Here is a 12106-nt window from a genome sequence, read left to right as displayed (position 1 = left end):
TGAGGCTTCTGCAGAAGGGAGACGTCGGAGGGATTCAAGGGGAGGACGAGGAAGTGAGGGTCCCATTCAGGAAGATCAGAAAACATGTCCACGACTTTTGACAAAGTGAACTTGATCATGCTGGAGGAGGTCACGGGGTGCAGGGTTGTAGAAAGAACGGAGGCCAGGACTGGGAAGGAAAGCCACGAGTCAGAGGAGGAGGGGCAAGGGAGGGAGGCACTTAGGAAAGAGCTGAGGAGGGGCAGGAGGAGACTGAGGGGAGCTGAGGGGTGCGTGGGACTGGGATCTGGGCGCTCCGCCCCTCTTCTGATCCTGGGGAAGAGGGTGGGGCCTCATACGCCCCTGAGCCCAAAACCCTCCAGCTGTCACTCATGGGCCCCCTTTGCAGCTTCACTCCCAGCAGGAGGCCTGGGGGTTCAGGGCTCTGAGTCTGTCCCCTGAGAGGACGCACCTGCTGTCACGTCCAACTCAGGCCAGTGAGCCTGGGGACTCATGCAGTCAGGGGACCATGTGGTGTGTTCAGGCTTTGCAAGTTCGGAGCAAGTGCAGGGCGCCCCCTGGTGACGTGCTCGGGGAATGATCATGGTGGGGAAATTGCGAGGAAGGAGGGGCAACTGCCTTTTCTCAGGTCATCAAATACTCCAACAAGGAACAAATTCATTAAATGACACTAAGTATCACACGTCTTTGAGCTCAACAGATGAGTTTCCTTTTTACTTTCACCTGCTGTATTTCCAGGTTTCCGCCTACTGTGTGCTCGCGGTGGTGCTGGTTTAGCTGCTAAGCCGCATGCCCCACGCTTGGGACCGCCGTGGTCTGCAGCCGCCAGGGTCCTGTGCCCACGGGGCTCTCCAGGCAAGAACACTGGAGTGGGCTGCCATTTCCTTCTCCAGGAGATCTTCCAGACCCAGGAATCGAACCTGGGTCTCTTGCATTGCAGGCGGATTCTTTACGGACTGAGCCATGAGGGAAGCCCCACTTTGTTCTCATAACTGTATTTTTTGCATTTATTTCCTTTCCCCTTTTCCCCCAAAGTGCTTATGCTTCCTCATCAAATAGATTTGATGATTGTTCACTGCAAATATCTGTCACCTGATTTTATCATCTGAGTCATCTCAGCGTTGATGTCTATATAAGCCTCTTTCCCATCGTTACATATTTTCCTGGTTCTTGGTACCGGTGATATTTTTTACTAGATCCGGGACTTTGGGGATGAGAGAGTCATTTCCTAGGTAGGTTGATAAGAAGTCTAGGGGTCCCCAAGGAGAGAGAGTTCTGGAATTCTAAGGAGGAAGAAAAGACAAACTTTTATTTTCCTCTAATTTCTTTACGATTATATAACAATATTGTTTCCACTCTTTCCTGATCTATTTCCCATGAAGTGATGAGACCAGATGCCATGATGTTTGTTTTCTGAATGTTGAGCTTTAAGCCAACTTTTACACTCTCCACTTTCACTTTCATCAAGAGGCTTTTTAGTTCCTGTTCACTTTCTGCCATCACAGTGGTGTCATCTGCATATCTGAGGTTATTGATATTTCTCCCGGCAATCTTGATTCCAGCTTGTGCTTCTTCCAGCCCAGCGTTTCTCATGATGTACTCTGCATAGAAGTTAAATAAGCAGGGTGACAATATACAGCCTTGACGCACTCCTTTTCCTATTTGGAACCAGTCTGTTGTTCCATGTCCAATTCAAACTGTTGCTTCCTGACCTGCATACAAATTTCTCAAGCGGCAGGTCAGGTGGTCTGGTATTCCCATCTCTTTCAGAATTTTCCACAGTTGATTGTGATCCACACAGTCAAAGGCTTTGGCATAGTCAATCAAGCAGAAATAGATATTTTTGTGGAACTCTCTTGCTTTTTCCATGATCCAGTGGATGTTGGAAATTTGATCTCTGGTTCCTCTGCCTTTTCTAAAATCAGCTTGAACATCAGGAATTTCAAGGTTCATGTATTGCTGAAGCCTGGCTTGGAAAATTTTGAGCATTATTTTACTAGCATGTGAGATGAGTGCAATTGTGTGGTAGTTGGAGCATTCTTTGGCATTGCCTTTCTTAGGGACTGGAATGAAAACTGACCTTTTCCAGTCCTGTGGCCACTGCTGAGTTTTCCAAATTTGCTGGCATATTGAGTGCAGCACTTTCACAGCATCATCTTTCAGATTTGAAAAAGCTCAACTGGAATTCCATCACCTCCACTAGCTTTGTTCGTAGTGATGTTTTCCAAGGCCCACTTGACTTCACATTTCAGGATGTCTGGCTCTAGATTAGTGATCACACCATTCTCTGGGTCATGAAAAGCTGTTTTGTACAGTTCTTCTGTGTATTCTTGCCACCTCTTCTTAATATCTTCTGCTTCTGTTAGGTGCATACCATTTCTGTCCTTTATTGAGCCCACCTTTGCAGGAAATGTTCCCTTGGTATCTCTAATTTTCTTGAAGAAATCTCTATTCTTTCCCTTTCTGTTCTTCTCCTCTATTTCTTTGCATTGATCCCTGAAGATGGCTTTCTTTTCTCTTCTTGCTATTCTCTGGAACTCTGCATTCAGATGCTTATATCTTTCCTTTTGTCCTTTGCTTTTTGCCTCTCTTCTTTTCACAGCTATTTGTAAGGCCTCCCCAGACAGCCATTTTGCTTTTTTGCATTTCTTTTCCATGGGGATGGTCTTGATCCCTGTCTCCTGTACAATGTCACAAACCTCATTCCATAGTTCATCAGGCACTCTATCTATCAGATCTAGACCCTTAAATCTATTTCTCACTTCCACTGTATAATCATAAGGGATATGATTTAGGTCATACCTGAATGGTCTAGTGGTTTTCCCTACTTTCTTCAATTTGAGTCTGAATTTGGCAATAAGGAGTTCATGATCTGAGCCACAGTCAGCTCCCAGTCTTGTTTTTGCTGACTTTATAGAGCTTCTCCATCTTAGGCTGCAAAGAATACAATCCATCTGATTTCGGTGTTGACCATCTGGTGATGTCCATGTGTAGAGTCTTCTCTTGTGTTGGTGGAAGAGGCTGTTTGCTATGACCAGTGCATTTTCCTGGCAAAACTCTATTAGTCTTTGCCCTGCTTCATTCCGCATTCCAAGGCCACATTTGCCTGTTACTCCAGGTGTTTCTTGACTTCCTACTTTTGCATTCCAGTCCCCTAGATTGAAAAGGACAACTTTTTTGGGTGTTAGTTCTAAAAGATCTTGTAGGTCTTCATAAAACCGTTCAACTTCAGCTTCTTCAGCGTTACTGGTTGGGGCATAGGCTTGGATAACTGTGATATTGAATGGATTGCCTTGGAGACGAACAGAGATCATTCTGTCGTTTTTGAGATTGCATCCAAGTACTGCATTTCGGACTCTTTTGTTGACCATGATGGCTACTCCATTTCTTCTGAGGGATTCCTGCCCGCAGTAGTAGATATAATGGTCATCTGAGTTAAATTCACCCATTCCAGTCCATTTTAGTTTGCTGATTCCTAGAATGTCGACGTTCACTCTTGCCATCTCCTGTTTGACCACTTCCAATTTGCCTTGATTCATGGACCTGACATTCCAGGTTCCTATGCAACATTGCTCTTTCAGCATCCGACCTTGCTTCTGTCACCAGTCATGTCCACATCCCGTCATTCTTTCTGGAGACTGATCTCCAGTAGCATATTAGGCACCTAATGACCTGGCGAGTTCCTCTTTCAGTATCCTATCATTTTGCCTTTTCATGCTGTTCATGGGGTTCTCAAGGCAAGAATACTGAAGTGGTTTGCCATTCCCTTCTCCATTGGACCACATTCTGTCAGACCTCTCCACCATGACCCGCCCGTCTTGGGTTGCCCCCCACAGGCATGGCTTGGTTTCATTGAGTTAGACAAGGCTGTGGTCCTAGTGTGATTAGATTGACTAGTCTTCTGTGAGTATGGTTTCAGTGTGTCTGCCCCTCTGATGCCCTCTTGCAACACCTACCATCTTAATCAGATTTCTCTTACCTTGTGCGTGGGGTATCTCTTCTCGGTTGCTCCAGCAAAGCACAGCCGCTGCTCCTTACCTTGGACGAGGGATATCTCCTCACTGCCGCCCTTCCTGACATTCAGCGTGGCATAGCTCCCCTAGGCCATCCTGTGCCCGCGCAGCCACCGCTCCGCAGGTTGCTCCTCCCAGCCACCGCCCCTGGCCTCGGGCCCGGGGTGGCTCCTCAGGGCCCCCACCACTAACCTCGGGTGCGAGGTGGCTTCTCCCGGCCACCCCTGACCTCATACTTGGGCAGCTCCTCTCTGCGGCTCCCGCGCCGTCGCAGCCTGGCACTCTCGGCCCCTGCCCCTCACCTCACACGTGGGGTAACTCCTCTCGGCCGTGCCTAGTGCGCCGGGCCGCAGCCGCCCGACATCCCAATCACACGGGAATTCCTTGTGGCTGTGGTTAGTGATAGCTGTGTCACACTGATGACCAGCCTCCTCATCAGGATGGGGTCCACAGTGATCATGGAGGGCGGGTGGACCCAGCAGGAGGCAGAGAACAGGGCCGAAATGCCGGGAGCCAGCGTGGAGAATCCCGCCCATGGCAAAGGTCATGAGGAAGAGGCCTGATGGGCAAAAACGAGATCAGGCCTCCAGGGGTCCCCCTTCTCGAGCATCTACCCCCAAACCAGAATCTGTCTGTTTTATTATTTCATGACTTTCACCAACTCTTCTGACATTAACACGGGGCTATCCCTGACCACCTTTCTCTGGAGAAAATCAACTTAGGGCTCTAGCTAATAAGTCTCCTGGACAAGATAAGAGTGTTTCAATTCAAACCTCCTGTTAGTGTTCTAGCTTACTTGGCAGGGTTATCCAGACTCTTGCAACATTGTTGAGCCAATGCTTGCTGCCAAGTTCTCACATCCCTTATCCATTGTGTTCCTGGGAGTGCATATAGTCAGGATGTAGAAAAAACAAGCAGCAGCTTTAGCATTAGCAATGTTAGACTTTGAGTTAATAAGTTCTTTCTTTGCTAAAACCCACTGAATCTTTGCTCCATGAAAATGTAACTCTGTATTTTAACGGTGACGCAGGCTAGGAATTTGAGAAGAAACACTTTAAGGGAAAATTATTGCTCTGGCTGACCAACCTTTATCAAAAAGAGGTCATAAAATATCACCAGGCCTCCGGGCCAGATATAATGTACAAAAATAAGACTCTTGCAGAAAAGAACCTGGTACCGATAAAAGTTAATACTGATCGAATGCTGAGTTGACTGCTTTTTTCACGTTGCACAACGTACAACTCAGGGTAAAAAAGCCCTCTCTGAAAATAAAGTGACGGGACACGCTCACCAAAGAAGCTTGGTCTCCCCGTCCACTGGAGAAGGGAATGGCAAGCCACTTCAGTATTCTTGCCTTGGGAACCCCATGAACAGCATGAAAAGGCAAAATGATAGGATACTGAAAGAGGAACTCCCCAGGTCATTAGGTGCTCAATATGCTACTGGAGATCAGTGGAGAAATAACTCTAGAAAGAATGAAAGGATGGAGCCAAAGCAAAAACAATACCCAGTTGTGGATGTGACTGGTGACAGAAGCAAGATCTGATGCTGTAAAGAGCAATATTGCATAGGAACCTGGAATGTCAGGTCCATGAATCAAGGCAAATTGGAAGTGGTCAAACAAGAGATGGCAAGGGTGAACGTCGACATTCTAGGAATCAGCAAACTAAAATGGACTGGAATGGGTGAATTTAACTCAGATGACCATTATATCTACTACTGGAGACAGGAATCCTTCAGAAGAAATGGAGTAGCCATCATGGTCAACAAAAGAGTCCGAAATGCAGTACTTGGATCCAATCTCAAAAATGACAGAATGATCTCTGTTCGTCTCCAAGGCAAACCATTCAATATCACAGTTATCCAAGTCTATGCCCCAACCAGTAACGCTGAAGAAGCTGAAGTTGAATGGTTTTATGAAGACCTACAAGGCCTTTTAGAACTAACACCCAAAAAAGATGTCCTTTTCATTCTAGGGGACTGGAATGCAGAAGTAGGAAGTCAAGAAACACCTGGAGTAGCAGGCAAATGTGGCCTTGGAATGCGGAATGAAGCAGGGCAAAGACTAATAGAGTTTTGCCAAGAGAACGCACTGGTCATAGCAAACACCCTCTTCCAACAACACAAGAGAAGACTCTGCACATGGACATCACCAGATGGTCAACCCAAAATCAGATTGATTATATTCATTGCAGCCAAAGATGGAGAAACTTTATACAGTTAGCAAGAAAAAGACCAGGAGCTGACTGTGGCTCAGATCATGAACTCCTTATTACCAAATTCAGACTCAAATTGAAGAAAGTAGGGAAAACCACTAGACCATTCAGGTATGACCTAAATCATATACCTTATGATTATACAGTGGAAGTGAGAAATAGATTTAAGGGCCTAGATCTGATAGATAGAGTGCCTGATGAACTATGGAATGAGGTTCCTGACATTGTACAGGAGACAGGGATCAAGACAATGCCCATGGGAAAGAAATGCAAAACAGCAAAATGGCTGTCTGGGGAGGCCTTACAAATAGCTGTGAAAAGAAGAGAGGCAAAAAGAAAAGGAGAAAAGGAAACATATAAGCATCTGAATGCAGAGTTCCAGAGAATAGCAAGAAGAGATAAGACAGCCATCTTCAGGGATCAATGCAAAGAAATAGAGGAAAAGAACAGAAAGGGAAAGACTAGAGATCTCTTCAAGAAAATTAGAGATACCAAGGGAACATTTCATGCAAAGGTGGGCTCAATAAAGGACAGAAATGGTATGCACCTAACAGAAGCAGAAGATATTAAGAAGAGGTGGCAAGAATACACAGAAGAACTGTACAAAAAAGATCTTCACGACCCAGATAATCACGATGGTGTGATCACTCACCTAGAGCCAGACATCCTGGATGTGAAGTCAAGTGGGCCTTAGAAAGCATCACTACAAACAAAGCTAGTGGAGGTGATGGAATTCCAGTGGAGCTGTTTCAAATCCTGAAATATGATGCTGTGAAAGTGCTGCACTCAATATGCCAGCAAATTTGGAAAATTCAGCAGTGGCCACAGGACTGGAAAAGGTCAGTTTTCATTCCAATTCCAAAGAAAGGCAATGCCAAAGAATGCTCCAACTACCACACAATTGCACTCATCTCACGTGCTAGTAAAATAATGCTCAAATATTTCCAAACCAGGCTTCAGCAATACATGACCCGTGAACTCCCTGATGTTCAAGCTGGTTCTAGAAAAGGCAGAGGAATCAGATCAAATTTCCAGCGTCTACTGGATCATGGAAAAAGCAAGAGAGTTCCAGAAAAACATCTATTTCTGCTTGATTGACTATGCCAAAGCCTTTGACTGTGTGGATCACAATCAACTGTGGAAAATTCTGAAAGAGATGGGAATACCAGACCACCTGACCTGCCTCTTGAAAAATCTGTATGCAGGTCAGGAAGCAACAGTTAGAACTGGACATGGAACAACAGACTGGTTCCAAATAGGAAAAGGAGTGCGTCAAGGCTGTATATCGTCACCCTGCTTATTTAACTTCTATGCAGAGTCCATCATGAGAAACGCTGGACTAGAAGAAACACAAGCTGGAATCAAGATTGCCAGGAGAAATATCAATAACCTCAGATATGCAGATGACACCACCCTTATGGCAGGAAGTGAAGAGGAGCTTAAAAGCCTCTTAATGGAAGTGAAAGAAGAGAGGGAAAAAGTTGGCTTAAAGCTCAACATTCAGAAAATGAAGATCATGGCATCTGGTCCCATCACTTCATGGGAAATAGATGGGGAAACAGTAGATACAGTGTCAGACTCCATTTTTTTGGGCTCCAGAATCACTGCAGATGGTGACTGCAGCCATGAAATTAAAAGTCGCTTACTCCTTGAAAGAAAAGTTATGACCATCCTAGATAGTATATTCAAAAGCAGAGACATTACTTTGCCGACAGAGTTCCGTCTAGTCAAGGCTATGGTTTTTCCTGTGGTCATGTATGGATGTGAGAGTTGGAAGGCTGTGAAGAAGGCTGAGCACCGAAGAATTGATGCTTTTGAACTGTGGTGTTGGAGAAGACTCTTGAGAGTCCCTTGGACTGCAAGGAGATCCAACCAGTCCATTCTGAAGGAGATCAGCTCTGGGATTTCTTTGGAAGGAATGATGCTAAAGCTGAAACTCCAGTACTTTGGCCACCTCATTGGAAGAGTTGACTCATTGGGAAAGACTCTGATGCTGGGAGGGATTAGGGGCAGGAGGAGAAGGGGATGACTGAGGATGAGATGGCTGGATGGCATCACGGACTCAATGGACGTGAGTCTGAGTGAACTCCGGGAGTTGGTGATGGACAGGGAGGCCTGGCATGCTGCGATTCATGGGGTCGCAAAGAGTCGGACACGACTGAGCGACTGAACTGAATTGAACTGAAGGAACTGAAATAACCCCACGCTTCATCCACTACTTATGGGGGAAGGGAAGGCATGGAACACGTCTTTTTTCTTTTTTTTTTTTTTCATTTTAAGAAAAAAGTCATCAATGTGTCAAGACCTTAGCATGTTATATTGTAAAAGCACCAACTATTTTCATATTGGAGTCTGGTGACAATAATTTGTGCAAACTCCACAAATCAGGACCAAAGTGAATGTAATCTCCATAACAAGAATTCAACATCATGTGGCAAGTGTTAGACAAAGATATTGAACGGGAAGAATCAGTGGTGGATCTTAGCAGTGAGGGCCATGGAGAGGCAGTAGTTCCCAAAGACCCGAATGGAAGACGCACCTTAGATGCTCCCGTGTCACTGCACCAGTAACCGAAGTGATCTCCCCTGTGAAGAAAAAGCACAGGCGTTCACGTTGAGGGCCGATCAGAGGTGTCAGAGCTCTAGAAACTCCAGGCAATGGGCAGATGCCCCAGCGATGGAGATTAAAGGCTCAAGAGTCAGAGTTCAGGTCTGAGATGACCTCAGTCAGACCCCAACCTCAGCCCCTGAGCTTCAGGGCAAAGAGACATTGTGTCCCTAGGGATGGGGACACGAACTTCCTGTTTCCTTTGAGACCTTCTCCTGGGAATGGGCTGCTGGAGGGACTTTAAGGACAGAGGGGACAGGAAGAGGCTCCACGCCCAGGCAGAGCCCCTGGATGACCCGGAGTCAGGGTGATAGCAGCAGCAGCAGGTCAGGCCAGACGCTGAGCAGGAAGCTGCTGGGCGGCCCCACCTCCCCAATGGAAAGGAGTCCTGGTCTAGTTCCACAAGCCTGGAGCTCTGGGGGAGCCTGAGAGGCTGTCACAGAAAAGGCGGGAGCAGCATCCTGGGCCTCAGCTCAGCCCATAGACGGCCAGGGAGCCCCAACTTCAGATTTGAGACCTGGAAAATGAGCAGAGCCCCCGAGACCTGAAGTGGAGCAGGGATCCCCAGGGGTCCACGACTAGCATCAGAGAGAAGGAGAGCTGCTGGGCCCAGCACAATACTGGACACTCTGAAGAGTCCAGAATCAGACAGGACTGTCCTGTGCTTCTCTGGTTCTGACCTGACCCATCAAGGACTCTATCCCCAGGGCACCCACCCTTGGCACTGGGGATTTCTGCTCAAGTTGAGAAAATTAGACAATGTGTTGCTGCCAAAGAAAGCTGCAGAAGGGGTGAATTAAGAAAGATGTGAACAGATTTTTCTGGATCAAGTTCCCTGATGTGACTCTGGACCCAGTCTTAGGCCAAAGAGACAAATGAAACAGCTGCCTTTGCAGAGGATGTTTCTGCCCCCAGAGCCCCGACTCTGAGAGGACAGCAGGTTTTTGTCTCACTTCCCCGCTGGCCTGGAGCACTGTGCCATTATAGCTACTGCTACTACTGTCATAAGATGCACAGTAATAATCGGCCTCGTCCTCAGCCTGGAGCGAGCTGATGGTCAGAGTCGCTGTGTTGCCAGACCTGGAGCCGGAGAATCGGTCGGGGACCCCCGAGGCTCGACTGGTTGTACCATAGATGAGGAGTTTGGGGGCTGATCCTGGGACCTGTTGGTACCAGCCCACATAATTACCATATCCAACGTTGCTGCTGCTTCCAGAGCAGGTGATGGAGACACTCTGGCCCAGGGACCTGGACACGGAGGACGGCTGAGTCAGCACAGCCTGGGCCCAGGTTCCTGGAAGAGGGAGAGACAGAGATGGTGACTCGGGGGTCCAGACACGACACCGGGGAACAAGGCCCTTGAGTCTTCCCAGGGCCCTTCCCCTGTCCCCCCATCCAGTCACCTGTGCAGAGAGCGACCAGGGTGAGGAGCAGAGGGGACCAGGCCATGGTGGACATCTCGGCGTCCTGCCGTCTGTGGCCCCACAGCTGAGCAGAGCGCCCCCACCCCGCTCCTGCCCCTCTTCATAGCCGGAGAGGGGGCGGGGCCTCTCATGCAAATGACCGTCCTCCCCGCCCCGCCCCCCAGCTCTCTGACCCCCCAGCTCTCTGCCCACCCAGCTCTCTGACCCCCACCAGCTCTCTCCCCACCCAGCTCTGTGACCCCTCCCTGGGCCCTGCTTCCTGTCCCTGTGCCTGAGGGGGGCAGGGTGTGGACTGGGGCGGGGCTGTGGGGGCCCAGGGCCGGGAGGTCCCATCCAGGCGCCCTGAGCACTGGTTGCCTGGCAGTGCCAGGGCCTGGGCCCCGCGCTCACCCCACTAACCAGCTCAGGAGTGGCCCTCGCGCGCCCCCTGGTGTCCAGGCCCGGACTCGCTCCCTGTGCCCTGTTGAGCGGAGCCCTCAGGGACAGCTCCTGCCCCTGCCCTGGGCACTGTCCCCGCCTCAGAGCCAGTTCAGGGGCCTCCTCTGTGTCCGCTGTGACCTCAGGCCCCTGTGTGCCCCCCTGAGGCCCCTCAGGCCGAGTCTGTCCACGTCTCGCTGGGCTGCTCGGGGTCAGGACTGAGAGGGCTTCTGGGGCACCGGTTCCTCTCCATCAGGATGAGGTCAGGGCAGTGCTGGCCCCGGGGAGGCCCGTCCCCTTCTGGGCGGGAGAGCGGGTCCCTCCTCTGTGGGTCCCCTCCCTGGAGGCCGGAGCCCTGCTTCCTCTGTGGGTCCCCTCAGCCGTGAGGAGGGGGCCCTTCTCTGTGGAGGTGGGAAGGTGTAGGGGGAGAGGCCGGGGGTGGGACTCTGGATTCCTGAGTGTCTGGATCTTCACTGTGTGAGGCTTTCCACACGGTGCACTCCCGTCGCTGTGTCCCCTCTTACGAAGTGACCCCTACTGGGCGTCTCTGCTGCAGGCACAGGGCACAGGCTGCAGGGAGCAGGGCTGTGATCCTCATGGCACTTTTTATTGAGACTCTGAAAGGCCCTGAGCAGCGTCTGTTCCCAGGGAGCCTGATATGTGGTGGGTGGTAGGACCAGTCGTCCCAGTCAGTGGGTCCGAGAGGATACAGTTAAGGGGAAGTTTGTCTGGAGAAGAATGGCCCGACTGTGGTCTGTCATGCGCTGCACGAGTGTGTTACACTGCAGGTGTGACTGTGAGACTTTTATAAATATGTATTTGTCTGTTTGTCTGGGTGGTGTCTTCACTGTGGCTTGTGGTATCTTAGTTATCCGACCAGGGATGAAACCAGGCTGACTGCACTGGGAACGTGGAGTCTTAGCCACTGGACCCCCTGGGATTCCCTGAGACAGTAAATGTGTGAAACTATGTTAATGGATTAGTGAAAATTTTAAGGTCATTACTTTAAATATGTGCATGAGTTTAATTGAAGGACGATCTATGCTTATTTCAATTTTTCATTGACAGGAGTTCCATATCTGAAATATAATTATCTTTGTAAGTTTCTTTTCCTATTTGAAAATTTTTATTGATATTAAGTAAAAGTTAATTTTTACCCAGATACTTGCATTATTAATTTTGGGGGGTCTGAGTGAAGCAGAGCAGGAATCAGCCTCTTTCTGCCACTTATAGCATCTCCACTGCAGGATTTATATCTCTGATTCGGAAGATGTGTGTCAAAACATGGCAATCTGCGTGATCAGAGCCATGGGTGAGTGTCAGATCTGAGATGAGGGGCAGTACGTGACAGGTCAGATCTGCTGTTCTCCGGAAGCTCAGAAGTGACCACAGGAGGTTAACTGGAGTTAGACACGGTCCAGGCAGAGCA

At 48.9% G+C, this 12106-nt stretch overlaps 1 gene segment (V, D, J or C); it reads right to left on the bottom strand.

Annotated features, from left to right (window-relative positions):
- The window catches only part of LOC128062134 (immunoglobulin lambda variable 1-40-like), a 134707-nt gene extending 124398 nt beyond the window's left edge, over positions 1–10309 (bottom strand). The window contains 1 exon segment of the V gene segment in view: positions 10240–10309. Within this exon segment, the coding sequence occupies positions 10240–10294 (55 nt within the window).
- Positions 10310–12106: the final 1797 nt, after the last annotated feature.

The sequence above is a fragment of the Budorcas taxicolor genome, chromosome 17 (genome assembly GCF_023091745.1).
Source record: "Budorcas taxicolor isolate Tak-1 chromosome 17, Takin1.1, whole genome shotgun sequence".
NCBI classification, from domain to species: Eukaryota; Metazoa; Chordata; class Mammalia; order Artiodactyla; family Bovidae; genus Budorcas; species Budorcas taxicolor.
This window is presented reverse-complemented; position numbering and strand designations above follow the sequence as displayed.